This window comes from Dicentrarchus labrax, unplaced genomic scaffold, assembly GCF_905237075.1.
Source record: "Dicentrarchus labrax unplaced genomic scaffold, dlabrax2021, whole genome shotgun sequence".
Taxonomy (NCBI): Eukaryota; Metazoa; Chordata; class Actinopteri; family Moronidae; genus Dicentrarchus; species Dicentrarchus labrax.
The window spans coordinates 24,362,008-24,389,262 of NW_026136723.1; the positions used below are offsets into that span (position 1 = coordinate 24,362,008).

Here is a 27,255-nt window from a genome sequence, read left to right on the forward strand (position 1 = left end):
GCAGCAAATGTTCACATTTGAGAAGTTGGAACCATCAAATGTGTGATAAATAAGTTAAATCAATTAATTAAGCAACATTTTCAGCTCTAATTTGATGTCCTCCTACACACAGGCGCGAGGAAAACACACAGCCAAACACACACCTCCCACTGACACATCAAGCAACTCTCTTCACCTCGTCCTCCACCTCGCTCTGAGGCCGGTTGCATTAACCTCGGATCGGCTGCGGGTTTCATCCAAGGCTTGAGGGAAGCCATTACGAACATCCTCATAAATTAGCTGTCAGAACAGTCACTGTTGGTCTGTCCAGTTTCCATTTTCTGAGCTCCCTGTCAGTAACAGCGTCTGCATCTGAATCCAGTGTAAAACCACAACACCCTTAATGGTCACAAAACACTCAAATCTGAAAGCTTTCACCATCTGAAAGAACTCTGTGGTTTGTGTAGATATTCTGTTGGCTGCGTAGCATATTTTATCTTAAATAATTTATGCAGGAAAAAATGATCTTGACTTTAATGCTCCAGTTACTGCCAATGGCTTTACCAGACTCTGGAGGTGAAACCACAATACCTCGATAAAGGTTCCAAAATTTCCCAAAATAAACTCCTCATACGTCTGACTCAGCACTTTAAAACCATTAGTTAAGAAGCCATCATTCTGGGATTTTAGTGTTTGTGGTATCTTCACTGTTGTTCTTTTTATTAATGATTACGTAATTGGGCTGCGCATTTGACTCTGTGTGTGCTTAATGTTTTAAAATTGAGTTCACAAAACCTGTAGTAGTACATGTAGTGTCTGAATTATCCAAATGTAAGAAGCTATGAGCTCTAAAGTCCTTTCACTCAGATTAATATATGACAACAAAGTGCTTGGAGAGAAATCAGAGTGTTTTAATCCAGACCCGCCCGTACCAAAACGCCGTTATTCTTACAGGTAATTTGTTCTGACTGGTGCTGAAACAACAAACCAATAGTAGCTTTACATTGTTATGTGTCACGAGCAGACAAGTTGCCCGTCTGAACTTCAAAGCCTGTTAATCAGGTTACATAAACGTCTGCATGCTGTTTGCTTCCACGTTAATATGAGACCGGCTTGGGTGCCAGAATTAGTCTGAGGGGTTACTATAGTAGTCCTCTCAGGTTAAACCCTGACAACACAGGAGCAAATAAAACCTGTAGACTAAAGCTATAAATGCATTTCAGGAGATATGAGAGAGCTGAAAATAAAACTCTTCTTCATCTTACATGTAATATGCATGTGACCTTCACCTCTCTAGCAGTCCTTTTACTACAACATTACAACATAGTCTCAGTGGGAGTAACCCAGATAAATGAAGGTGCAATAGTAAGACAAGACTCTTTTTATGTCACATCCTCTCTACAAATAGAGTCAATCTCAGTGTTTCCAACATGTTGAACATTATGTGTTATCACCATGTTTAAGGTCATATGCATTATGTCTGATGTTATCATGAAAAACTGTGAGAGATTTATTAATCACACGGGGGAGATGAGGCAGAACTATTGTGACACTAAAGCACAACTGCCCATTTTTATGTGTTAATACTGAAGAAGTCATCATCGTATATCAATAATATATCCATCATATATCAATAATATATCCAGTCATCCAATAATATGTAGATTCATATGTAGAATATTGTGGACTTGATATGCTGTCTGTCATCTTCCAGTCGATGTGACCTGAATGAGAAATGGAGAAACCTGTCTGAATGGATGAAGCCACTTGTGCTAATAATATCTTGTGTAAGACAGTTTTTATAGAGGCTGAGTAAAGTTATTTTAGGAAGATAGATGAAGGAGATGTGTGAGTTTCCTGTGTCAGTGTGTGAAGAAGAGGTTTTGGTGGACAGACTAAAGCGGCGTGATCAGCTACCAAGCCTCTTAAGGCTGTCTGAAACACAGCGGGTTGGATCCTTATCAACGTGGAGGTTCACCTCATTGTGTTTTTTACTGTTTTGTTGTTGATGTCTCTACATTCTGGGTCACCCTGCTGCCCAGTGTCACAAACACACACTCACACACACTCACACACACTCACACGTTTCCAGTAGCAGTCACCCAGATGTGTTGAGTATGATAAGCATAGTCTCGTGTTTATCAGCATCACTCCAGTTGGTCGCCACCCCGCCTAAAGTGTTTACTGTCACGCGTCTAAGCCTATGCGAGTACATTTGTGTGACACCAGCGAACGTTAACTGCCCCTCAAAGCCCCCGAATGCTGCTGGTAGGGCTGTAGCGCCCTCCGTGGGATGGATTTATTGACATGATTATTGACCAATTAACATCTTTTAAGTTTGTCAGGAGATGTTAAGAGTGTTTTATTGCATGTGGCAGTTGGACATTTTGTTCACACTTTATCGGCACCTCTCTCCCCAATACTTACATGCTGTGTCCGTATAGCTTTGACTCTCTTACCGCAAACCCTTTCCCTGCACTGACAGGGCTATAATCAGACAGGATAGAGTACAGTTTGTGCATGTAATTAGTGTGTGTGTGTGTGTGTGTGTGTGTGTGTGTGTGTGTGTGTGTGTGTGTGTGTGTGTGTGTGTGTGTGTGTGTGTGTGTGTGTGTGTGTGTGTGTGTGTGTGTGTGTGTGTGTGTGTGTGTGTGTGTGTGTGACACTGACTATAGGGTGTAGGCGAGGGAACAAGGCGGTGAAAAGGAGAGGAGGAGCAGTGGGAATAATTGGAGGGAAGTAAAGGAGGAGTGAAGGATGAAGTAGCACAGCAGCGTTGTGCTTTGAAATGGTTGTTACCTGTTTGATAATCGCATTGTTCATTCCCATGTGCGTCCCTCGTAACAAAAAAGATATGAACCTACAGCCGGGTGATGGTTAGCTTAGCTTAGCATAAAGACTGGAAACAGGGGGCATACATAAAATGATCATTTTTAGACTTTGTTTCATGTACAAATGAAACAAACAAGATAAAAACGTGTTAATAACTGAACTTTAGAGGTGCTAGCAGGCAGATTTTGTTACCTCCAATATCATATACCCATTTCCAGTCTTCGTGCTAAGCTAAGCTAAGCGGACGCCAGAGGTAAGGCAAGACGAGAGTTTCAGTCTTATCCCTGACTTTCTAATTTAACACAAAAACAAAAACTGGATTGGCAAGTTCTCTCCCCGTCACTCACCATACACCCATTTTAAACTCATTACATACAGTATCATGATTTTATTTTTTTTTTTTTTTCCTTTTCATCTAAATAATCCACTTGATTATGGTGTTTTTTTTCCACAGTGGAGACCTGATGGGAGAGAACAATGTACTTCAGTTTACCAGGCCTCCATCAACACCCCCTACTTTAACCTGCTGCTCATTCCAGGCTTGAAATCCCCCTGAGCAGAGCCATGATAGAGAATGTAAAGGTCAAGGTGCAACAGAGAAACGATTCAAAATGTCACAGCACTTCTGCACAGTTCATTGTGGAACTTGTGAGTTTCAGGTTGTTTTCTTTCCGTGCTGCCGTCACTGTGTTTCACAATTTGTCATTTTTTTGGGGCCGACCTTGGTATCAAAAATATTCTAGTTTGAGGTCCACCTTGTTCCACCGGGGGAATGGAAATGATCTCGGCACCAATTAAGGGTGGAAGGTTCATTATCTCGCTAACCTGGAGTTAATAAGGTTTTTAGGTTGTCTGCTGCCAAATTGTCTTGTGGAGCTGGTCATTAAATTCCTCTTCCTTTACTGCTTTTGGGAAACTTTGCTAGGGTCAGCAATGTTCCTTAGGTCTCTTGTGCTCAGAAATTTTGTTTACATACTTTTTTATTCACCATTTGGTTTCCCAGAACAAATGGAGGATGACTTAAATTGATTTGGCTCGGCTCTCTGCAGCGATAGGTCCTTTGTCCTTGTTCACTGCAGGTCATTCTCCATTTACCGGTCCTGAATACCATTGCTTTATCAGCCTTAATCATTACTACATGGTTTGTGGCCAATACTGACCACTTATCTATTATCCAGCTTATCTGTTATCCAGGCTCTCACATCGGCATGCAAATGTCATTATGGCTCAACATTTATCCAACATCCACTTGGTTTTTACCTGAGTTTGTGAGTGCAAGCGGGTGGGTCTGCATCTACATCCACATGTAAGTGATTATGATATAATGCAGCTGTAGAGAAATAGGGAATTCAACATCTCTGCATTAAGAACACGTGACTGGAACAAGCCAGCTTCTTCTGTGGAGAATCAGGCCGTCAGTCAGTGAACTGCTTGATAAGACTCACTTTTGCTTGTCAAAACAGTTTGTCGTGTTAATGATTTATGACTTGTGGAATTGGAAACGAGGGGCGGAATAGATGAATGTTTATTTTTAGTTGACTTGAATCAGAGTTCAGATCCTGTACCCAAGTGATGGAGGTCTCAGGGCCAAAAATGTTTTGACTACCATTAAATTAAATAATAACCGTCTTCTGCCCGTGATAAGCAGTTATTTTAAATGGACGTTTCCCAACAAAGAAAACAACTCAAAAGTACACAGATATCCTTCATTTTTCTGCTCCCGGAGCATGGGAATTATATGTTTTCAACAAGATTTTTGACTTGAGGTTGCTAGATTCAGACAGTAGACTATTTATAGCTTGTAAAAGCTTATAAAACAAAAACATTTGAATACACTTGGTCTCCTTGTCTTGGGGGCCCTGAGGGGGAAGTAGGCTATTACTCAGCTCATCTGCCAACTCAGTTGTCAGAACAAGAAACTTAATTGTAGGGACACATCCAGCAGACTGAGACATTTTAAAATCTCATACAATTTAGTTTCAATTATTCTATCCTTAAAAGTCTGTCAGGGTACGCAGATGTCTCAAAGAGGTTTTTTTAATAAAAGAAAATTGGTTGTTTGGTTTAAAATATGAAACTAACGCATTAAGATTCTGTTTAATTAATACTATATATTCAAGTACTGTAATTAAAGAAGCCCATAAGACATAATGTAGGTATTAGTCTGACAATTCTTGGGAGAAAAAAAACCAACATATAACTCGAATACTTTTGATGTCATGAATTATTCATAGATTAATTTAGATGTTCTGAATCCCATTGTGTGCAAACGTGTACCCATCAGCCACAAACAGGCTCAGAACTCCTCTGGTATTGTGTGTTCTCCTGCTGTCCTCGTGGGAAGGAGCTGCGTCCTGTTTACTTCCTGTTGTCCCCAGACCCAATCACGCCCTGCAGGCTCCACCTCGAGGCGCTCTGCTTCCTGGAGACAGTGAGCAGCGTGGGAAATGTAGTGATATCTCAGTGTGAGCCGGCTGCTCTGAAGTCCACACTATACACAGTCGGTTGAGTGATGCTAGAGAAGGTGGAGAGAAGATATTTGCGTGTGAGCAGGGAAGAAAAAAATGACTTAACTTTATCTCGTGATGGTCTTTTTTTTTTTGTTGCCTGGAAGAATTGAAACCATTTCTGCCTGCTTTTCTTTGGCCCTCGGGTTTATTTCCAAGATAGAAAAAGGTTTTACTTGGATTTATTTTTAGAGCTTAGAAGTTAGAGAAACATGCTGTGATGCTGTAATGGAGGCATCAGCACTGGAAATGGGACACAGGATTTCTCTTCATCCTGTGCGTGTCTCAGATAATCTTAACAGAGTTTACACAGGCTGTGTATATAGGGTGGGGGTATGGAGCAAGGCTTTGTTTGTGGCTGCGTGTGTGGATATAGGTAATGGAGTAATGACTGTGCATGTGGATATGATCTATTTTAAATTACCTTCCCATTTTTTGCCATTTCAGCTTCATCAATCACTCTTTTCTCTCTGCACCACCTGTGTGTTTCCCACTATTTCAACCAGACATATTAGATTTTTGTTCAGTGATCGTGACAGACTGACCTGGACTGACTTTTTCCACCCAGCCTCGTCATGCTTCGATCTCTGTTAGTTTTTAAAAGGTCTTGTCTGTGTGTATTGAAGGCCTTCTGTCCACCAGTTGTTATTGAAGCCCAGAGGGCCAAGCCAACAGTCAATATGAACACCAACAGTAAATACAGATAGAACATCCCTCAGACCATCGATAATGTCTGTCAACACTCTCCTTTCCTCTCCTCTCTTATATTTAATCTTTCTCTCTCTCCTCTGTCACCTTACTGAAATCTTAGCAGCTAAGTCAATGCTGTGCACACACATTACTGTATATTAAACCTGCAGTGTGGGAGTTTTGTCTCCCCCTCTGGCAGTGAGAGTAATTACACAAAGACAAAACACATAAATTCAAAGTCCACCACAGTGTATTGCAGTCAGTGCTCAATACAAAACCCACAGTTCAGCTTACAATGAATGAGTCCTTATCTCAACTCAAAACTCCTCTGTGGGATCGAGGGAGGCAAACAAAAATACTCAGTGTGAACAACAATGAACATTCAGCTGCTATTAAAAGTGTTACCCTCGTTCTCATAAAGGAAATTCCTGTTTTATTCAAAGTTTTGTCCGACTCAGTACAAAAAACAAAGATATTCAGTAAACCATTGTAAAAGACCAAAAAAGAAACCGATAACCCACGATATTCATGTTTGAGAAGCTGAAATCAGTTTTTTACTTACTTAAAAAATACTTTTATTAATGATAAAAGTTGTTGTAGTTAGTTTGATTTCAATCTCTCCGATAGAGCATGTTTCATACAATATAGCCAATTGTTCTGACCGAAATGATGGACAAAAGTTTTTCACTCTTTTGAAATCTACTGTATCTCTTTGGGGTGAGGGTTTTCTGATGTCAAAACATTCTAACCTTCTTTTTCCACAATAGTCTCTGTCCTGTTCTCTCCTCTCCTCTCCTCTCCTCAACCTCTCCTCATCCCCTCTCTCCACCAGCTCCTGTCTCTTACGTAGCCATTTACCAAAGCCCACTTTTCCACAAAATGTCCAAATGCCGGCCTTTAACTCATCTCCCTATGAGCTCATTAAAAAAGGATTACTGTCCCTTTATGTCACAAGACTAAGTCTTATACCTGACTCTCTAATGAACCTGTGCAATGTGGAGCAATTAACGCTGCCATTGATCACTTTCCAAGTTGTTGTGCCTGTCGGGCACAATTTACATCCCTGCTGCCTTCGGCCTTAAGCAAGATACACTCATTCATTTTTCGCTCCGCCACATAGTGGAAGAAGCTGCTGTGTGTGTGTCTGTGTGTGTGTGTGTGTCTGTGTCTGTGTGTGTGATTATGGAGTGTGAACATGATGAAGAGGTCTTTGCAGAGAGGCAGAAAAGCGACACAGGGCCATTAGTGAGAGGGAAAGAGAAGCTTCTGCCTGTCTCTGATGTACGGTCACTCCTCCCCTCTCCTCTTGTCCTCTTGTTTAATGGTCAGTCTAGGTGGTCTCTTCCTCTGCCTTTTCGTCGCGGAGATTCACGCTCACGCACACACACACACACACATACACATACACATACACATACACACACACAATAGTCCACTGTCTCTCTGTTACACACTCTCACACACATAAGCCTTAACTGACTCACTGACAGCTCCAGGGACTGCAAAACAGCCTGAAATCCACACGCAAACTCACACTGGCCTGTGTACAACACACACACAATTACAGTACACGTAACAAGTCTTACACAAGTCTTTAGACCCATAAAACAAAAGTGAAAGGGAGTTTTTTATAGTTCATCCAGGCTACTTGATACTTTTAACAAGCTGTTCTCAGGACAGTTTTACCACCAAACTCATTAAGACATCAAAGAGAATCAAAGGCAGACCTGCTGATACAAATGTGGGATTTATTTGGAGATATAGTCGCGTCCAGTGAAGAGGCAATACGTTACTGTGTCACTACTACTCAAACAAAACATTTCAAGATTTATTATGCTTTCCTCAATGTCTCAAAAAGCCAAGATAGTTGTTGCACTCAATGACGACAAAACAGACTGAATATGAGGGTTGCAACTGATCATTTTTGTTATTATTTTTCATTATTTAGTCTATTAAATGCTAGAAAATAGAGAAAAAAACATTGACATTTCCAAGAAGGCATTTTTTCAAATTGTTTTGGTCCAACCAACAGTCCAAAACCAAAATGTTTTCTGTTTACAGAAACAGACAAATGTAGCAAATCCTCACATTTCCATGATAAATAGCTTATTACTAATTAATCAATCGTCAGATATCACATATGTTGCATTAGTTGTCTCTATCTGTATTGCCCCTGTAAAATACACAAAAGATAAAATTGATTCTCTCCATTTCGTTTACAGACTAACTTATCACTTCAGCAGAATATGTATACATCTTATGTGTCCACGTTTTCATATGGCAGATCTATCTACCACAACAAAAAGGCTCCATAAATCTATGAAAACACTGGCGCATTCATTTTTGACAGGTTGCTAATATTTGTTGCTCGCCTCCAGAACTGCTTTCAAGTACTATAGAAGCAGTGTGTGTATTAGAGGTTTAAGGGTTAAAGGTGACACAGTACTGGATCTCTGGAGCGAGCATGTGTCATCTTGAGATGTCAGGTAAAGACAAAAAAAAAAAACCCAAACCCTAAATAAAAAGAGGCCTCGAGCGCTGAGACCTTTTACCAGACTGAATGCAAATGTGGACGTCATGGCAGCGCGGAGCCCGCGGACGCCTCTGACAACCCGATAATTACAGCTTCTTCAGGAGCCGGGGTCAAGTGCCCTCAATGAAAGGCCAGAGGACGGGATGGTGTGTTTGAGGGGTGGAGGGAGGGTCCTAATTGAGAGGTGTCCATGGCAACGAGAACAGCTGGGGTTAAAATTAAGGGCCCGGTTACCGTGGTTATGTGTTCGGGTCCCCTGTATTTGTGTACACTCTTCACATTCTTTGCCCCTGCCCCTTTCATTCCCTCACTTTTTGTCTTTTCTCCCTCTGCCTCGTCCTTTCCCATCCACTGACCTCATCGTCTAAGTGTTTTTCTTCTTCCTCGTCTTCATCTCTCTCTCACGGCCCTATAGATGTCTTGCTCTTTCTCCCCCGCTCTCGCAAACACACCTCCTCCTCACCCTCGCGACCATCTCTCATTCATTCTCTGCTCTGTACATGTGTAGTAAGTCGCTAACAGCCCAGTGTTTGAGGTTCTTTGGCCTCAGCAGCGCTCCTCAGACGGGAAAAGTCACAGAATTTGAGACAAAGCGATCAGACCGAAGTAAAGTGAATATCTTAACAACTTTTGGATAAACTGCTGTGACATTGTGAACAGACATTCATGGTCCCCAGAGGACGAAGACTGCTGGCTTTGGTGATCCTGACTTTTTGTTAATGGCCATCAACCTCAGCTGTACCTCGTGTTTAGAACTGATAGCAAATATTAGCACCCGAACATGCTTAACTAAGATGGCGATCAGTAAACCGTATAACCACGTCAAATTAATTTTAATAAAATTCTCAAGCTAATTTCTGGTACTTGTCTCTTTAATCCAGATAGAAACCAAACACTGTTAACAAACCAGGAAGGAAGAGGGTTTTTTTTTAAGTCCTGGAAGTGATCCAAAAGAGCCACATTGGAAATTGTTGGTTACTCACTTCCCTGAGCTCCTGTCCTCTAACATGTTTTTATTTTTCCTCATTCTTTCACTTTCAGTTGTCTTCAGTCAGTGTGCCATTTATCTCATGTTTTTGTTCCTGTTGGACTTTGATCCTTTTATCTGTCCTTATCTCACCCTCTTTATCCCGTGCACTCACAGGACTCCTTTTTTTTTTTCCTTCTCAACTTTATTTCCCTTTAGTGTTTTCTGCTTGTGTGTCAATTCATCTCACTTCAAATACAGTTTTTCTTCTTCCCTCTCATTCACTCCCTCCATTGTCATTTTGTTTCTATACCATGCCTTTGTATCTATCTCTTGCTTCTCTGTGTCCTTCCCTCTCCTGCTCATTAACCTGTGATTAACTAAGGCACTAAAACCAAAAGAGTTGGGATGAAGCCTCTCTTTTCTCACGGGGTCATAAATCTATCGCTCTTTCTCCTTCCCTTTTGCCAAGTCTGTCCCCTCCCTGCTTTCCCACCATCCATCCATGCAGGGCTTCTCTCTGCCATTCTGGGTCACAGCTTTTACGCTCCTCTTCCTCCGAACTACCCCTGGTTTCTCGCATGTATCGGGGAAGTATTTGCATGTTGTTTTTCTGTACACACGGAGGCGCCCAATCTGAGCAGCGGTTTCAGGGTGACAGATTGTCTCTATCGAACTGTGTGATAAGATTACTTAGGTGACTTCCTCACACTGGTGTCACACACACACACACACACACACACACACACACACACACACACACACACACACACACACACACACACACACACACACACACACAGACGCCAACATGATCCTTGCCCTTTGCCCCAAGGACGGCAGTTGATGCTCTAGAGGTCAACATCACTGTTTTCATGCTGCTCTTGAGCCTGATGGTTGAGAATGAGGGAGCAACAGAGTCAGGTCACAGAGGTCATCCTGGTTTCCTGCTTCCAGCCAGGATCAGTGTGTTTAAGCTGCATACAAACCAAACCAAACTCCACCATCCATAATATAAGAAATTAGCCATGACGATGTATATTTTATGTTCAGACCAGAAGGACTACAGCATTGTTGTGGCTAGGGTGGATGAACGGGCCTATAAAGCATGTGACTTTGACATTGGAGGGTGAGGTTTGCGTCCCATCAGCAGTTAATGTTGGTTTCCCTTCACCATGGAGGCGACATTGCATAACTTAATTCTTAACCTTGGGGCAGGATGTCCTAAACAATCCTTTGTGAGGATATTTATGTCTGTCTTTCATTAATTATGGGCCTAAGAATAATTTCTTATGTTACTTATATTATGATAAGATAGTTAAGTTGGAGCAAACAACGGACTGGGCTGCGTTAGTGTTCATGTTACAAAGTAAACTACCAGGGATATGCCCTTGCACCGAGACTGGCCAACGCAGCACGGTACTGGGTGATGTTGCAGTTTGGCATAAGATGATCTCATTTAAAGCAATAAGGGTGATGTGTTCATTTTAAAGTCACTGTTTCGTCATTTCCTTTTCTACATGTAACATCCAAAGCACTTGAGTAATCACAGCTATTTTTGTGCTATCGTAGCTTTTAGAAGTCATACATGGTCTTCATATCAAATGTTAAATGCTAAAATAATCTATTTTTGGTGTCAGTGTGGCCCAATGGGAACAGAGCATAGATCTTAACTGTTCCAGTCTTTGTTCTTTTCTCTTTATCATGCAGGGTGAGAAAAAGGACAGGGGTAATTGGGTTTTGTTTCCTGAAAACAAAAGCTTTGCCACTGCTGTGTGTTTTCTGTATTCGTGGATGTGTAGGCTCAAAAACCTGTCCTGTTTTCTCAGCCAAGAAATTAAATTTTGCTATGCAGGAATCCAGGCTTCCGGAAACAGAGTTGCTCTCTTGACATTTTTGGACTCAGTAGCAGCGGGGGCCTGTGACCCAGTTTGACTCGCAAAGTTTAAATGTACTTGCCTGAGGATTTTATCCTATCTGTCATTTCTCTCTCGTGGCTTCATCTCTGCACACGGAAATGCTCATTGTCGTTTCCTGAAACACAGATAACAAGAAAACAGCCTTTTTGGTTATTACATCACCGTTGAGCAGGATGAGAGGGACTGTAAATGTGACTGGTTTCACACAGTCAGCCTGTGTTTAATGAACACAGATTAGAGCTGTTGTTGGAGGAAGGGAGCTTTTACGAGATAAATGTCATCTCTTTGAGCTAGCAGTCAAAGCAGTGGCTGGAAAACTGACCTCAAGTCTGTCTCCAGATGGGTCAACTTCCTACTTTTCATCACTTGTCCTGTGTGACATCCCCTAAGTGATTCGCTGGCACCCCCGTGTTTTGTGTAATGTGTTATGTGTGTGTGTATCTGTGTATCCTCGAGTCAACTCCTGTTAATCCATCTTTGTTAGTTTATTTGGGGGCCACACTCATCCTCTATCCTCTCCTGTTTCATCCTCCTCTCCTGTCCTCTAATCTCTTAATGGTGTCTCGGGGTATCGCTGCCTGTCTGTCTCTCTGTCTGTCTGATGACTGCTGGCTTTGTTCCTGTCTGCTCTTCGGAACGGGTCTGGCGATCCGCTTAGTTGTTCTGTCAAAACATAACTTACTTAACTGTCCGCGGTACCGTTACCGGGAGGCTTTGATGTATTCACCCTGAAAGAGACCACAGTAGGTGACAGAGTGGACGTGGTGAGAGATGAAGAAGAATAAAAAAAAGTTACCCACTTCCCACTAGCTTTTCATGGCCGACATGCTTGGGGAATAAAACATTTGTTTTGTCATGTTGTACCTTTTTTATTGGACAGATAATACAGAGACAGACAGAAAACCGAGAGCAAGGCAGGAATCAAACAGTGGACGCTGTGGTTATATGATGCATCTGAACAGGACACCCCATACACACACATATGCAGTACGTGTGTATATATATTAAATAAATACAATACATAAACAGTAATATACAACAAACAAACAAAAAACTGGACAAAACAGTAATCACTGCTCACTTTCCATCCACCAGCCTCTTAGAATAAATTGCTTTGTAGTGAAATGACTAAATAATCTTCCCTTTTGGCAATGGAATATATTTTTCTTTAACCCTGTAACTCCTCAGTGTCCTATTTTAATTCTTTTTTTCTATTTAAAAGACCTCGTGGCCCGATATAGTTTCTGCTGTACAGTTAACGGGATTGTCAGTGAAGCCTCGATCAGGTCCAGTGATCGTGATGTCGCTGTGTGATTATCCATGCCTGAATAACAAACAGTCTGAGGTTGATTGCTTATGCCTGTTTGACCCAGTGATGCCAAATCCATTTGTCTGGATAGAGCTGAACTGTATATGTGTGTAAATGATTTACTGATTATGGGTTCATCTTGTACTGAACATTAAACTACAGTTTGGGTTTAGAATTATTACCCATAGTTTCCATGCTGGGAATTCATTGACCCTTTTTTTCTGTGTGCCTCCTGTAGGTCTTGTTACTTATAATAGTAGTACATTGATGTAGACTTAACCAAACTTAACAGACTTGAACATCACACATAAAGTCCAGAGAAAAGATTTTAAAAAAGTGCTGTACCTGGAACTAATTGTGAGACTAAACTTTCTTTTAAGGAGTTTTAAGCTGAATAAGATGTTTAAAAATCAATGCTGCAACAGTGGAGGCAAGCTGAATTAGCTTCTCTGTAACTGAACCCAGTCCGCCCTCTAACTGCAGAGTTTGATACTGCAGGGGAGCTGAGTGTCTCTGACTTTGTCTCAAAGTTTGTCTCAAAGTTTGGATGCATTTCAAAGTGGGTCCAATTTTCCCTGCAGACTCTGTATCAAGTATTTATCACTGTGCTGCAAACTGAATTACAACTCCAGCACTCTCATTGTTTCATGATCTCAGAAATAATTTCAGTGGGATGTTCAGTGGTTTCGCAGTAGACAGCCAGGTGCCTCACTGTACTGAGCATGCTGCTGATAGAAATATTTGATCACAACATGTACAAGTATTTGCTTCCTCTCATCTACATCCACCTTGTTTCCTGCACGTTTGGTGTTATGTCTGAGCCCTCCTGGTACTTTGTTTGAATGGTTCAGCCTCAGAATGTCAGGTCAGGACTCCGGCGACCGGCTCACTTTCCAGACAGGAAGTGTTTCTGCTGCATTTTCACCAATGGAGAGGTCAGAGGACATGCAGCTGCAGGGGAACAGTGGGTGGGAGTCTGGCAGGCAGTGGCAATGTGTCACGGTCACACCACGTGCAGCTGTGTGGTGAAGGAGTCTCAGAATAGCCATTTTATTCACATTCAAAAACCACAGCATCACAGCAACTGTTAATCTCCCTGCCTGATTCAGAACCAGGACTGTATCAGGTCATAATGGCAGAAAGCAATGATTATTGAGGCGTTAGGATTGTTAGAGAGAACATTTGATCTTCTTTTATCTGATAGTGCACCTTATCCTCAACACAAAACTATCCTAGCTTTGTCAGTTTCTTTATGATGCAAAGAAAAGATTGCTTGCATAGGTAGAAGCTCCTATTAAATGCAGGGGTGATTGAGTTCAGTGTGGCAGATGGTACTCTATCAGAGGAACTGAAGGGAGCGAGAGGGGAGGGAATGGAAAGTCCCAATTTTTGTAGCTACATGGACATGAAAGTCCAAGGTTAGATGATTCATCACTGTGATGTGATTGTCCTTTTCCTCATCCTGCTCTTGCTGCTCACCCTCCCTTCTGCCCTTCATCAACACATTTTACAATATGTTTTCTTATTTCCTCTTGCAGTGGTCCGTACACAGCAGGGATTCTGCCTCATGTTAAATAGGGCATCGTATGTTTGAAAGCACAGTTACAGTGCCAATACCAAAATGACATTGTTAATTTGGTCTCAACACAATTGTCCAATATGGACTTTTGCTTGAAGAAAACAGTCTAAAATCAGCAACAGTATGATTTTGAATCAGGACACAAAGATTAATAGTATCAATAAAAAGGTTCCTGCCACCATCAGCTTTATTTAGACCATTCACCTCATGTCCTTCACCGGTGTTAGAGACAGGTGCTAGACGTGTGTCCTTTTAGAGGAAAAACACATTGCACATTGCAGCCAGTTCAATAATGTCCAACACAGCAGCTTGTGTGAACATTCTGTGTGGTTGGCCTGCAGTGTATTTCCATATGCTGATACAGTTTTATGGCTCTGCCTGCCCTCATCTCTCTCTGTGTGTGTGAGGAGAGAAATGTGTGTGTTACAGTTCTATCATGAAGGCACAGGGCAGCAATTCTGAGCATAAAAGTACAGTATATTTCTGGTTGTGAGTGTGTGTGAGTGTGTGTGTTTTTGCATACTTCTTTGTTTGTGTGTCAGGGTGACCTTGCTGGCATCCTGGCTATCTTTGTGAAGGATGCTGACTGGGAGAATTGCGCTGTACTGGGGGAGGGCGAGACGGGAGACGTGACACGCTGCTGCATTAAACACGCAAGGGAGATACAAGCAAGCACATAGAGGCATCATCTAGACATGATGTATGCAAAATCATTTCATTGGGTCGTCTGACCAGTGAGGCCAAATGCCAGTGCTTCGATGGTGAGCATCAGATGAATTATGCTAATATAGTGAAAGCAGAGACGGGGCTGAGACTGTACACATCGGTCACAAAAGGGTTGTGTGACTTTCTCATTCTCTTTGTCGGTTGTGTGTGTGTGTGTGTGTGTGGGGGGGGGGGCAGTGAGTGTGAGATTTCTCTCTCTGATATGTGAATAAAAAGAGTCATTCACTTCTCAACACAAACAGCCAATACAACACCAAGCCTTACAATAATAGTTTGTCTCTCCTTTTCCCTTGATGCCTCCCACACTCTCTTTTCCATCTCTTTTCTTTCTTCTTCTCTCTCCTCCCTCTTGTGTCGAGCTTGTACCGAAGTCTGACATCATCCCCAGGCTCTGTTACACCCTGGTTGTATCTGTATGTGTGTATGTGGCTAAAGTGTCCAGACGCAGCGTTTTCTGCAGAGGGGAGGGGGCACATGGGATTGGACCCCTGACCTCTTGACCCTTAAAGCTGACATACGCACATGCACAGAGGCACCTACATACACAACCGCAGCCTTTAATACAGCCAGTGTGCCATGTGGGGGTCTGTGTATGTGGGAGGAAGAAATATAGTGACAATAGTAGTGTCCTTTTATGTGTGAATGTTTAAAGGCAAAACAAAATATCTTAAAAATTCATTGCAGGTTACCTGAGTTTACTGTAATGTGTGTGTGTGTGTGTGTGTGTGTGTGTTGTATTGTACGTCAAAATGTGAGCTCAAAGCGATAGAGACTGCTAAATGTGATACTGGTCTTGCTGTCAGTGGTTTATGTGTTAAATCCTGCAGCCCAACACACACATGTTGGTCTCTTCTGCCCCACAGTGGCAGCATCACACTCTTTACCACACTAGACATGTGGTTTGCTGAATTTCCTCTTTAGCCTCTTCTCGCCTTTCTCACCATCAATCACAATTTATTATTCAGATTTTTCTAAATGTTTTTTTTTTCTGCTTTTATTGCTTATGTCCTCATTGACTCTTTGTTTATCAATACATGCAATGCTCAAATAGTCATTTATTTGTTGTTTTGGGTTAGGGTTTAAGATTTTTTCTCATTCCCAAGGACCTGCAACATTGTAAAATGGTCCCCCTAAAAAGTTCCTAACTCTGTATCATTTAAATGTTGGTTGCTGTTTGGACTCAGTGATCTTACATGATAATGCAACCATGAACTTTACATCTTCTAATACAAAATGTTACTACAGGAAGGACTCTGGGTAATGTAGTTCTGCTCTCTGCTTCCCAAAGACTTGAAACTCTGTGGAATGCTCCTTTAAAAATAATTTAACTCAAGTACAGGTTGCCTGTTTATCAGATACAGAGGTAATTTTAGGACAGAAAGGTACTCTGGGTAATGTAGTTCTGTTGCAATGGGATATCACTAACTGTGCCTCAGTGGTGGAAAGCCCCGGATAAACAGCTGGCGTCGGGATCACAGCTCCATTACCTCATGTTATCTGGTAATTGTGGTTAGAAGTGACTAATGGGAAAGAATCTCATTACTGCCGTCTCCATACATCCACCAGGATGTCCTACACCATGCTACATGATTACTTTTTAGATTATTGCTCATCTCTGGTGAAAACCCTGTGCATTTCCAGAATGACAAACTTGAAGATGGGCTCGAATTGCAGCATGTAGCAGCACCTGAATTAAAACCAACACGTCAGTGAAGTTTAGGGCTGAGGTTTCTCCCCTGACGGCAGTGAAATGGTGGGAGATTGATTGTGGTTGTGTATTGTTTTGTCGGAGGTTGCTAGGACTAAAATGTCAGTGGCTTTTCAGAGCAGAGTTGATAACTCGACCACAGACAACACACACACACACACACACACACACACACACACACACACACACACACACACACACACACACACACACACACTTCTCTGCAAGTTGAGAAGACCCCCTGCCAGTCTGCAGCCTGAATCATGCTGAATCACTGTAATGCATTAACCCCCCCACCCCACCACACACACACACACCACACACACACACACACACACACACACACACACACACACACACACACACACACTGATCACCTTGGTTTGATCACCCCCTCTGTCTGCACACCATCACAGTCAGCAGACATCATTCAAAGATAGCTGCTCATAAATATCACAGCCAGGATGCATTGCTCACTCATAGCAACAAGAAGTAAACACACACACACACACACACACACACACACACACACACACACACACACACACACACACACACACACACACACACACACACACACACACACTTCCACACACCTCCTAGCTTGCCCACATGTGTATGCACTGCAGGCATGATCACATACTAATGCATAAAATATGCTCATATACAAATATATAGAATGGCTTTAACACGCTACAGTACAAATACACACACACACACAGGAAGAAGAGCATGTGGGTATCTCCCGTGTGGTTTCCTTTTTGAGAGTGTGAGGCAACCACACACACACACACACACACACACACACACACACACACACACACACACACACACACACACACACACACACATTTCCGTTCGTTTAGTCCCATTTCATTTATTTACCGGTTTTATAACGGTGCGCTGAGCAACGGCTACAGTCTGGTGGCTTGTTTCAGGGGAATGGAATTCACTGTTAGAGTGTCAGAGAGCGAGCGAGATTGAGAGAGAGAGAGAGAGAGAGAGAGGCATGGGGGAAAGAGGGAGGGTATCTGAATGGAGAGAAGAACTCAGAACTTACTAGCTGCAGTAGTTATGTGCTGAAAGTTCAGAGATACTTGAGAAAGGACGGGAAGATTTTTTTTGTCTTGTGTCAAAACAGAAGAAGTGAAAGGAGAAGAAGGATCCTCACGATTCTGCTGACTGACGTTTAGAAATCTACTGTAAAATCTCTCCTCTTTGGATACCACCAGATTTTGGACTTTACCTGGAAGCCTGCAGTCAGTGGAGCTGCAGTAACTTTAGTTTCTGGTTAGTCTTTGGACTTGTGGAGCTACCTGGACACTTTTTTTTAGGCGTTTAGGAAGCAGAGCAACAGTTTGTGAGTCAAGATGGACTTTCTAACAGACCCTACAGTCATAACGCCCATCCTGGTGGTGACTTTTCACTTCTTAACAGCAGCTGGATTTTGGTTTTACCGTCGCCGTCGTCGGCGGACACCTGATTTTGGAAAAGGTAATTTTAAAGTTTGTTAATGTTTTTGTCCAACTGCTGCTGAGAGGGAAGGATAAGCTAAACATGTTTCTTCCTGTTTCTTTTTTTTTATTGCTTGTGTCTTTTTCTATCACTGCTCCAGCTATGATTTATCTTTGTGGGGAGAAAGGAAGGATTGACATCAGCTACATGTGCTTCCTGTTTAGGCTCCACCCCCTCTAGTCCAGCATTTTTCTAATGGGCAACTTCACTTATCCGTCAGTGTCTTCATTTAAATCATTTCATTAAGAATTTTTTTTCCTAGCTTGCAGCAGGATCTCCCCTCATGCTTTCGAGTTTAGCTGAAATTTAGTTTGCTGTTAGACCATATCGGTTTCTCCTGTTTCATCCCCTGTTACAGTGAGACATTGTTTTATGGCTTTTGTGCTGCAGGACCTGATTGCTGTATTTCATCTGCTGCTAATGCATGAGTCAGTGCAGCTGAACCTTCCATATTTGGCTCTTTTGTAGAGAAAGGGTGTTATATTTCATGGGCTTTTGAATCATATGGCCACATCATGTAATGCAACCTGGAGAATGCAATCCGTGTGTGTCTTTGGCTGCTTAAGCGGCCAGCTATGTCTTTTGTTTTAAGGACTACATGCTTTACACCAAGCAACGAGCTGTTGTGCTGCCAGTAAGCTGCTGAGTTTAATCATGTGTCCAATTATTCATCGCTAATGGTAAACACTGATGTAACACCATGTTTTTGAGGCATGAAACAAATTCCAGTTGGCTTTCCTAGTTTAGCTTTAGTGCTAATACTCATGTAAAGCCTGATGCAGATATTCATTATGTAACAGCCTGCTGTATCTAAACCATTATGACATGATGTTTACACTGACCTTTATACATTTGCTCAGTAGCTGTTAATCCACATAGTCCTCGTGTTGGTTCAAATCCAGTGGCTCCTAACACTGGAAAAACTGGGCCGTATTCTAGGTTAGTCCTCATTAGTAGATGAGGCATTTGATTCTAATTTTGTCTGAATGAAATGATTGGCTTAGATTCACCAGGGGAGATTTATCTGGCGTGACATAACAGTGCAGATCAATGAGGTTGATCAATACTGCAAGGGCAGCAGATGCAACAGTGATGGTAAGACAGACAGGCGGGTAGTTGAAGGCAGAAAAGAGTACCAAAGAAAATGTTACTGCTATGAAGCAAATTAAAGAAGTAAATGAGGAGACACAGGATACTTTTGAGGGAGAATAATGAGAAACACAAGTAATAAAAAAGTCAAATGACCCTTTTCTGATATTAAAGTGATACTTCATACATCATACCCAATTCATTTATGTGCACTCTCTCCCTCTGTGTGCCTGAAATATGGCTAAAATCACTTTACCTGGTCATTCTTTCATCTTTCTTTATACACCAAAACTCTGAAGGAAATAGCAATTAGCAAAATTGTCATAAAAAAATATATGAATATGTATTGTGTAGTTGGACTGTTCCCTAATATAAAACAGGAGCCTTACATATCGACATATCCTATATGGTCAGTTGAGGGTGCTGTGCCCATTATGTTTCACTTAAGGATTAAGAAACCAGACAACTGTTGGTGACTCAAACTCAGTGATATTTTCATTTATATAAGGTAGATTAAAATATACCTTTTATATAGTTGATTAGAAACAGTTACAATGTGCCTCTCATAATGAGTATTAGGGACGTGTCCACATGAGTGATTTTGAAACCAGGGTGAGGCAGGACTTTACTCAAGCGTCAGACTTGACTTTCACGTTTACTTGCTTGTTCGATCTTGTCTCTAGGTTCTAGATGAGCTACTGAAGTAAGAGTGTGTGTGTGTGTGTGTGTGTGTGTGTGTGTGTGTGTGTGTGTGTGTGTGTGTGTGTGTGTGTGTGTGTGTGTGTGTGTGTGTGTGTGTGTGTGTGTGTGTGTGTGTGTGTGTGTGTGTGTGTGTGTGTGTGTGTGTGTGTGTGTGTGTGTGTGTGTGTGTGTGTCGTGTGATCATATAGCGTGAGGCTGTGATCCTAACCTCATTTAAGTTATCACAGAAAACCAAGCCTGTCAGTGCGGTAGCGTTGCAGTGTACGTGTGGGGGTGCAGCGTGCTATATGAACACGATGTGGTTTAAATTGACACAACATGTAAATCATGGTGGTTTACACTTTCTTAGAAAATGCTAAGCACTGTAGTTCTCTGCGTTTTGAACACAGTGTAGCATGTCCAATAATATAATATCAAAAGTTATGAATTTAATTTAATTTACAGCTGATTATAATAAAAAATAAAAAATAATGGCTTATAAAACAGTAATACTGAGCCACAATAAATCCCACTAATTAAAACTTAAAAACAATTTAAATGTTTTTGATCAAACAAATGTAAAATATAAAAGCAAGTAGAGGCCAGGTGTGGTTTGATGTCAAGACCACTGGACAACACAGATGCTGTCTTTATTTAGATGTGAGTCGGCAGTAAAATCACCTTTAATTATTAATATGGACTTACTAATGGATTTATCAGCTATATGGAGTTTTTGTTGTGGTTTCTTTTTTTATCTTGTGTCATTACAGGTTAGTTTTACATATTTTCTCTGTATTTTTACACATACTCTAATATGAGATTGTTGGCTTCATTTCAGCCCTCAGGTGTGTCTCTTCTGTGGCCACAGGAGGGCAGGTTGAATCTAATCTGATGACAGGGCTTAGTGCTTGTGGCTAACTAGGCTAACTGGACAGCTGTTTAGTGTGTAATTGGGACATACTATTAGCTAAGCTGGGAGAGAGACAGTTTGGATGTTTAAGATTTGATACTGGACCTTTGAGAACAAATCTATGCAAATAAATGAATAAGACAAATGAAGATGAAGATGAATTGAACACACAGAAAGTTTGCCTCCTCCAGTCAGCTGATTTGCAGGCCTAGATTGAGCTTATTTTGCTTTACAAACGTTTAGCATTCAATGTCCGTAGCTCAGAGAGAAAAATGGGATAAGAAGCGGAAGAAAGGGAAGAATGAAATGGGAAAAAAAGAGGAATGGATGCTGCTGCCAGAGTGTCACCAGAGAGGGAGAGAGGAGGAGGAGGAGGAGGAGGAGGAGGAGGAGGATAAATGAACCCTGGGAGCCAGCCTGGCTCAGAAAGAAACAGAAAATGAAAGGGAAAGTTAAAAAAGGGGACAGTTATATGGTGGACTTAAAAAAAAAAAAAGAGGAAAAGGGGGGGACACTTGGAAACATCCCTCCCACTTTTTCATTTTAATTGAATCACAAGAGGAGAACGCCAGAACACCGGAAAGACGGGGCAGCAGAGAGGGAGAGCGAGGGAGATTAGAGGTGATAACAGGGCGAGAAGGAGGGAGCGAGGGATAAGCACGCCGCGTGGCATTAGAGACGTAAGCTCCGTCTGGTATTTTTAGTATGGATGGTCCCTTAGAGATGGAAAGAGGAGAGATTCACTGTGAAGGCACGGAGGAAAGGAAGAATACGATGACGAGAGGGAGCAGAGAGGAAGAGGATCTCAAAGAGGGAGGGATGGAGATGAAGGAGTGACTTCGCTGGTGGAGGGAACGCAGAGAGAGAGAGAGAGAGAGACGGAGGAGGAGGAGGAGCTTGTGTTACCCTGTCTGAGCTTGTTGTGACTGTAAGGGTGTGTGAGTCACTGTCTCGCCCGGTCAGGTGTGTGTGTGTGTGTGTGTGTGTGTGTGTGTGTGTGTGTGTGTGTGTGTGTGTGTGTGTGTGTGGCCATACACCTGCTCGAAGAGTGAGCTGCTGTCATATCAGCCTTTGCTCTGATGACGTCTCCTCACTTCCTGACTCCTGGCCAGATCACATGACCTTCTGAAGGCTCATGTTTGAGGCCACCGCCGAGCTTTTAGCCCGTGCAGGCTCATTGTTTCCACACTGCTGATTCTTCACTCTGTTTTTATTTTATTTTATTTTTTTTTACCATGACAGAGCAGAAATGATTCAGAACTGTGCCGGCACTGTCTGGGGCGGCAGAGCTATTTTGAGAGACAGCGACGAACAAAAACGGCGGGAAGGCAGAGAGAGGGTTCATAAAAATATAAGTTCAGGCTGCCAGCTGTGAAATGAAGCAGTGAATTTTCTTTGCTGTGACTGGAGGTTGTGTTCACCACCAGGCAGTGTGAGTTAGAGGCTGCTACAGGCCTCTTATCCACTGCTGCTTATTGTCTCTGTCTGAAAGGCACAACTGTGGACCGAGGCCAGAAAGATGACCAAAGCTCTTACGTACGCACTCTCCCTGTTGTACACACACGACACACATGCAGTAATGAGATGAATGGCCTGGGCTTGGTTTTTTCTTTCAGTATTAAATTAAATACTATCACGCATCCGCCAGGCCTCTCTTCAGACTGAAGTACATCTCAGCCCAAGTCACAGTCTCTCCCTCGGTTTTCTTCAGAAAGCTACAGGGCTTGCTTCGCTGGGAGCAGAAAAGCCTCAGGGCTGTTGACTCTTCTACAAAAGAAATCTGGGAAGTTTGTGTTTGCCTCTTAAGGAAAGGAAACGTGGGAAAAGGAACGAGAGAAAAGGCATGGAAATGAAGGAAATGGAGATATCTGGAAGCTGCTGCATCTGGCTTTTGTCAGCTTGAACGCCATACTTGTGTATTTTTGGATGCTTTTGTGTTTCTGTGGCATCTAAAGAGGCCTCGAGTGGATTACATCACCCCAAATGGATGTGTCTGGGACTTAAAACACTCTTTATTTTCAGAATTGCCTTTTAAGAAACTCTCTGCAGGATACATGTAAACTGCCACAGGCTCCTTTTGAACAACACTATAATTCCTCCAGTTCTACTCTGTGAATAAAAAGGAGAACAGCCTCTCAATATCTACTGTCCTTTACAGGCAGTCGACTGAAAAAGAGAATTGTCCCTTTGGATCGTACATGTCAGCAAGGAGAGTTGCTTACCTACGCAGAGAGGCAGAGGCATTGTAGAAAGAAAACAGAGAAAAAGATAAACATAGCAAGCACTCCTGCAGCTCTGCAGAGCCACCGTCAGCTGCAGTCTGAGTACAGACCGTCTGTTGTGGCCTGGTAAGAGCGAGTGAGCAAGCGAGGGAACAAGTGACAGAGAGAGAGTGAGAGAGTGAGAGAGTGCCACTGCCTGGTCAGGAAGTAGAACTGAGTGGAGGGAGGGAGGGAGGGAGGGAGGCCGTCCTTTTTGGACTGACGGCAAGGAGCTGACGCTGATTTTGACACACACGTGTGAGAGCAACTGCTACTGGGGAAAGAGAGTGAGGGACCGAGCGAGAATGCCTGCCAAGAGAGGCTGTCATGGCAGCTACCACAGGAATCGAGGAGAGAGGGAAAGGGTGAACCACAGAGATATGAAAGCAACAGAAGAGTAGAGAAACTCGTAGTACCTGCCGGTGCTCTCCTGGTGGCTCACACTCACCCTGCAGCTTTCAGTTTTGGATACGTGGAGGCAGCTTGTTGCCAAAGACGTCTTACCGCTATAATTATCTGACTTCTTGTCTTGGATTGTGCACCGTTAGCATCAAATGAAGCTCTGATTAGCGGAGGAGGAAAACAAAAAAAGAGCTGTGGACGATGTGGCCCGACTACAGGAATGAATGTCATCTCAACGCTCACCTGTACTCGCTCATGTGCTGTGCAGGTCAGTGTACCAACATGTACGTGTGTGTGTGTGTGTGTGTGTGTGTGTGTGTGTGTGTGTGTGTGTGTGTGTGTGTGTGTGTGTGTGTGTGTGTGTGTGTGTGTGTGTGTGTGTGTGTGTGTGTGTGTGTGTGTGTGTGTGTGTGTGTGTGTGTGTGTGTGTGTGTGTGTACATGCCCATAGAGTAGCAGTACAGTGTTTGAGGTGGTTGTTTACATGCTGTCAGTGGTTGGAGTGGCTCCTGTCAGCACGTGTTTCACTGTGTGTTTGAACAGTTCCTATTTGTACACATACCGGTGACAACAGTGACAATACTATATGTGGTCTCTATTAATCATTGTGGGTGTTAGGACAAAGGTCGAGGCAGCTGTTTGTTTGTGTGTGTGTGTGTGTGTGTTATGTTGCCTTTGGACAGCATGGTAGGGGGTGTGTCGATCTGAACAATGCCCTCTGTAGATAAATGAGCGCCTTTCCGTGGCTGTCACTCACATACCTCTACTCTTCTCATGGCTACAGTTTTGGTTTTGTAAATGATAACGCTTAAGATCAGAGAGATCAGACGTGATGGATTGATGATCCGATTACCACACCTCGATGGACCCGATTAGTCTTCACAGGCTCCGCGATGAGTGTGTGTGTGTGTTTTTGTGTGACCTAATAAAAGCCTGAGTGTTTCCTCCGGGTTAACTAGCTCAGCTACCCCGACAAGTTTGGGAAGCAAGGCGTGTAGCAGTGGTGAAACTATTTTGCAACAGAATGTTGAAACATGTGTTCTTTGCCTGAGGGGCCTGCCCTTTATGTAAACTCCTCAGTGTGTCACCCTGTGTATGTGTATGTGTATGTGTATGTGTATGTGTATGTGTATGTGTGGTATGCAGCGTTCAGATTGACACTGAGTTTTATCCAGTTGGGATATTTGACCTACTAAGTACCTAAATCGAATTTCCCCTTTGGAAATCCGTTCTACTTTTGGAGCTGGACGTTTAAAGTGTCAGAGGTGTTTAGAGGCTCTGTGGAAATCTGTGGCTGTGTGTTTGTATAGGTGTGGGTGATCAAGAGAGACAACATAACAAGATCTTTGAAGGAGGAAGTGATACCATTTATCTCTCCCCATGGCTGCTCTCCCTCATGGTTTCACCATGGCAACTGATATACAGCTGGCCGGAAGGGAGGTACCTGCAGCAGACTGTGCTCTGATTGGCTGGAGCTGAATCTGTTTGATAAACTGGAGGGAAAATATTCTTCTGTCACTGAGGTGTTGGGTGTATGTGCTAGTCTCGGTATGAGAAACAAAAGTCCCCTGTCATAGTTGTATTATTACACCCATTTTCAACTACTGGAGTGAATATTTTCACTAATATTAAATATGTTTGACATTTAGTAACTAAAGTAGCTGAAACGTAAATGGTAAAAAATTTTTTTTACAGATAACCAGAAAGACCCGAGTAATAAATTGAAAATAAAGTGAAATATGATCTGAATCATTATCATATTATATTTCTTTGTTCTTTAATACTCCATTTATATTTCTGCTGACATGTTATTTAAAAAGCATAAAACTATACACTATACTTCTATATAGATGTTAGCGGACGATGCTCTGGTTGTGTAGCAGTGTCTTATAGAGCTCCAGCTAAGGTTTTTATTTGTTATTGATATATATTCCGATTATTTTCTTGAATGATTGGTTAGCCTTGGACTGTAAAGCATCAGAAAAATCACAGATACCTAAAACCCACATCGACGTCTTCAATTGTCTTGTTTTGCATGACAAAAAGTCAAAACATATTCAGTTTAGTGTCACATAATAAACAGAGAAAAACAGCAAATCTTCACAAATGAGAAGTTTGAAGAGGAGAATATTTGTCATTTTTGCTGTAAAGTTCTAGTGTCTTGTAATCTCATGTGCAATGGCCACGTGAAGTCTTTCTTTTACAAACTTTGTTGGATTGTGTACCGTATCACTGTATGTTGCACACACCTTGCATTTTGTATCCTTCACAGTGACTTAAGCAGTTTCAAGAACACGCAGTATCACTTGAAACTACCCCTCCAGAAGGAAGTTAGATATTTAACAGAATGGCGGGAAGGGAAAAGGAGAGCGGGTCTGTGTTTTCTCCTAGACAGACTGATACGAGCAGAGAGAGGCTCCGTTAGTGTGGAGGAAGAGGAGGTGGTAGTGGTGGTGACGGGGGGAGTGGGGAGATAACACAGTTGTGGCTCAGCATCAGGCTCTATTCCTGGCCTGGCTGCCTCACGCATGTGGCCTGTGGAGGTTGCAGGCTGGACCTCTGCCTGGCTACAGACAGAAAGGTTAAACCTTTAGACTGAACTAAAGAAGGAGGGATCTCTTGGAGTAGCAGCAGAAGATGATAGACATGCAGGCGACCTTTTCAATTCAAGTTAATGGGCAAAACAAGAACGATGTTTTGAGCTTCATTACGACCCCAGTTTACTCAGGATGATGTCATCCAGTTTACACATAGTGAAGATAGCGGCTCAAGACTTTATGAGAGCTCACTTTGGAGATAAAGAGGTTCTTATCAGCATGACATAGAGTTGTTGTCCATGAACTCAAAGAACCTTTACAGCCTCTTAACTATGTGTTTGTATTTACATGAGCTCTTATACAGCACTGCTTAAATTACTGCTGAGTAAGATCTAAAACATGTAGTAACTATAAAGCACTTGTGTGTTAGTGTCTGTTAATGTCTCGTAACATTCTGGAGGATGTATTGTCAGAAATTGAATGTAATATTCTTAGGTATAGCTTTGATTAGTGTTTCATGGTGTGGGGGGTTTAGCCCAAGGCTTTGCCCTTCTGAGCTGGATTTGTGTGTGTGTGACCTCATCTGCATAATTCAGTGGAATAATCACGCTGCCTGTCGAAACCATGCTGGATTTGGATTATGTAATTAACCTTCCTCCTCTCTCTTTGTTTCTGTTTCTTCAGATGAGCGGGACAGGGTGCAGAAGAAAACCTTCACAAAATGGGTCAACAAGCATCTCATCAAGGTATGTGCGCGCCCCCCCCCCCCCCAAATTCAAGGGGTTTGCAATGTCCATTTTGTTTGCTTTGTGAAAATGAGTTTTTAAGGGTTGTTTTATATTAAATGCTCAAGACCTGGGCTTGAATTTTAGCTGTCATCTTATCTCTTTTCCTAAATAGAAGTAAAAATTTAAACTTAACTCTGTTACCTCCCACAAACACAAAACAAACAAACTATCAAACCTGCTTTTGAGTCAAAGCTTTTTGATGTAACACTCCTTTCTCACAAGGCTTCATATACTGTCATATGTCATATACCAAACATAACTATGCTGTATCATCCAATACATATGAAGCTAATATTCTAAAATCAGACTTCCTATGCCTTCTCA

General features: G+C 42.3%; 1 protein-coding gene across 18 annotated transcripts in view; it reads left to right on the forward strand.

Moving 5' to 3' along the window:
• macf1a (microtubule actin crosslinking factor 1a) overlaps positions 1 to 27,255 on the forward strand; it is a 224,325-nt gene that overhangs the window by 65,634 nt on the left and 131,436 nt on the right. For 16 of the 18 annotated variants that reach the window (XM_051391458.1, XM_051391467.1, XM_051391460.1 and 13 more), the window contains one exon: positions 26,828 to 26,889. In XM_051391458.1, coding sequence (XP_051247418.1) covers positions 26,828 to 26,889 — 62 coding nt within the window. Of the gene's footprint in view, positions 1 to 17,751; positions 18,244 to 23,476; positions 23,876 to 26,827; positions 26,890 to 27,255 lie in introns of those variants that run through there. The other 2 variants (XM_051391459.1, XM_051391462.1) reach the window with 2 other exon arrangements.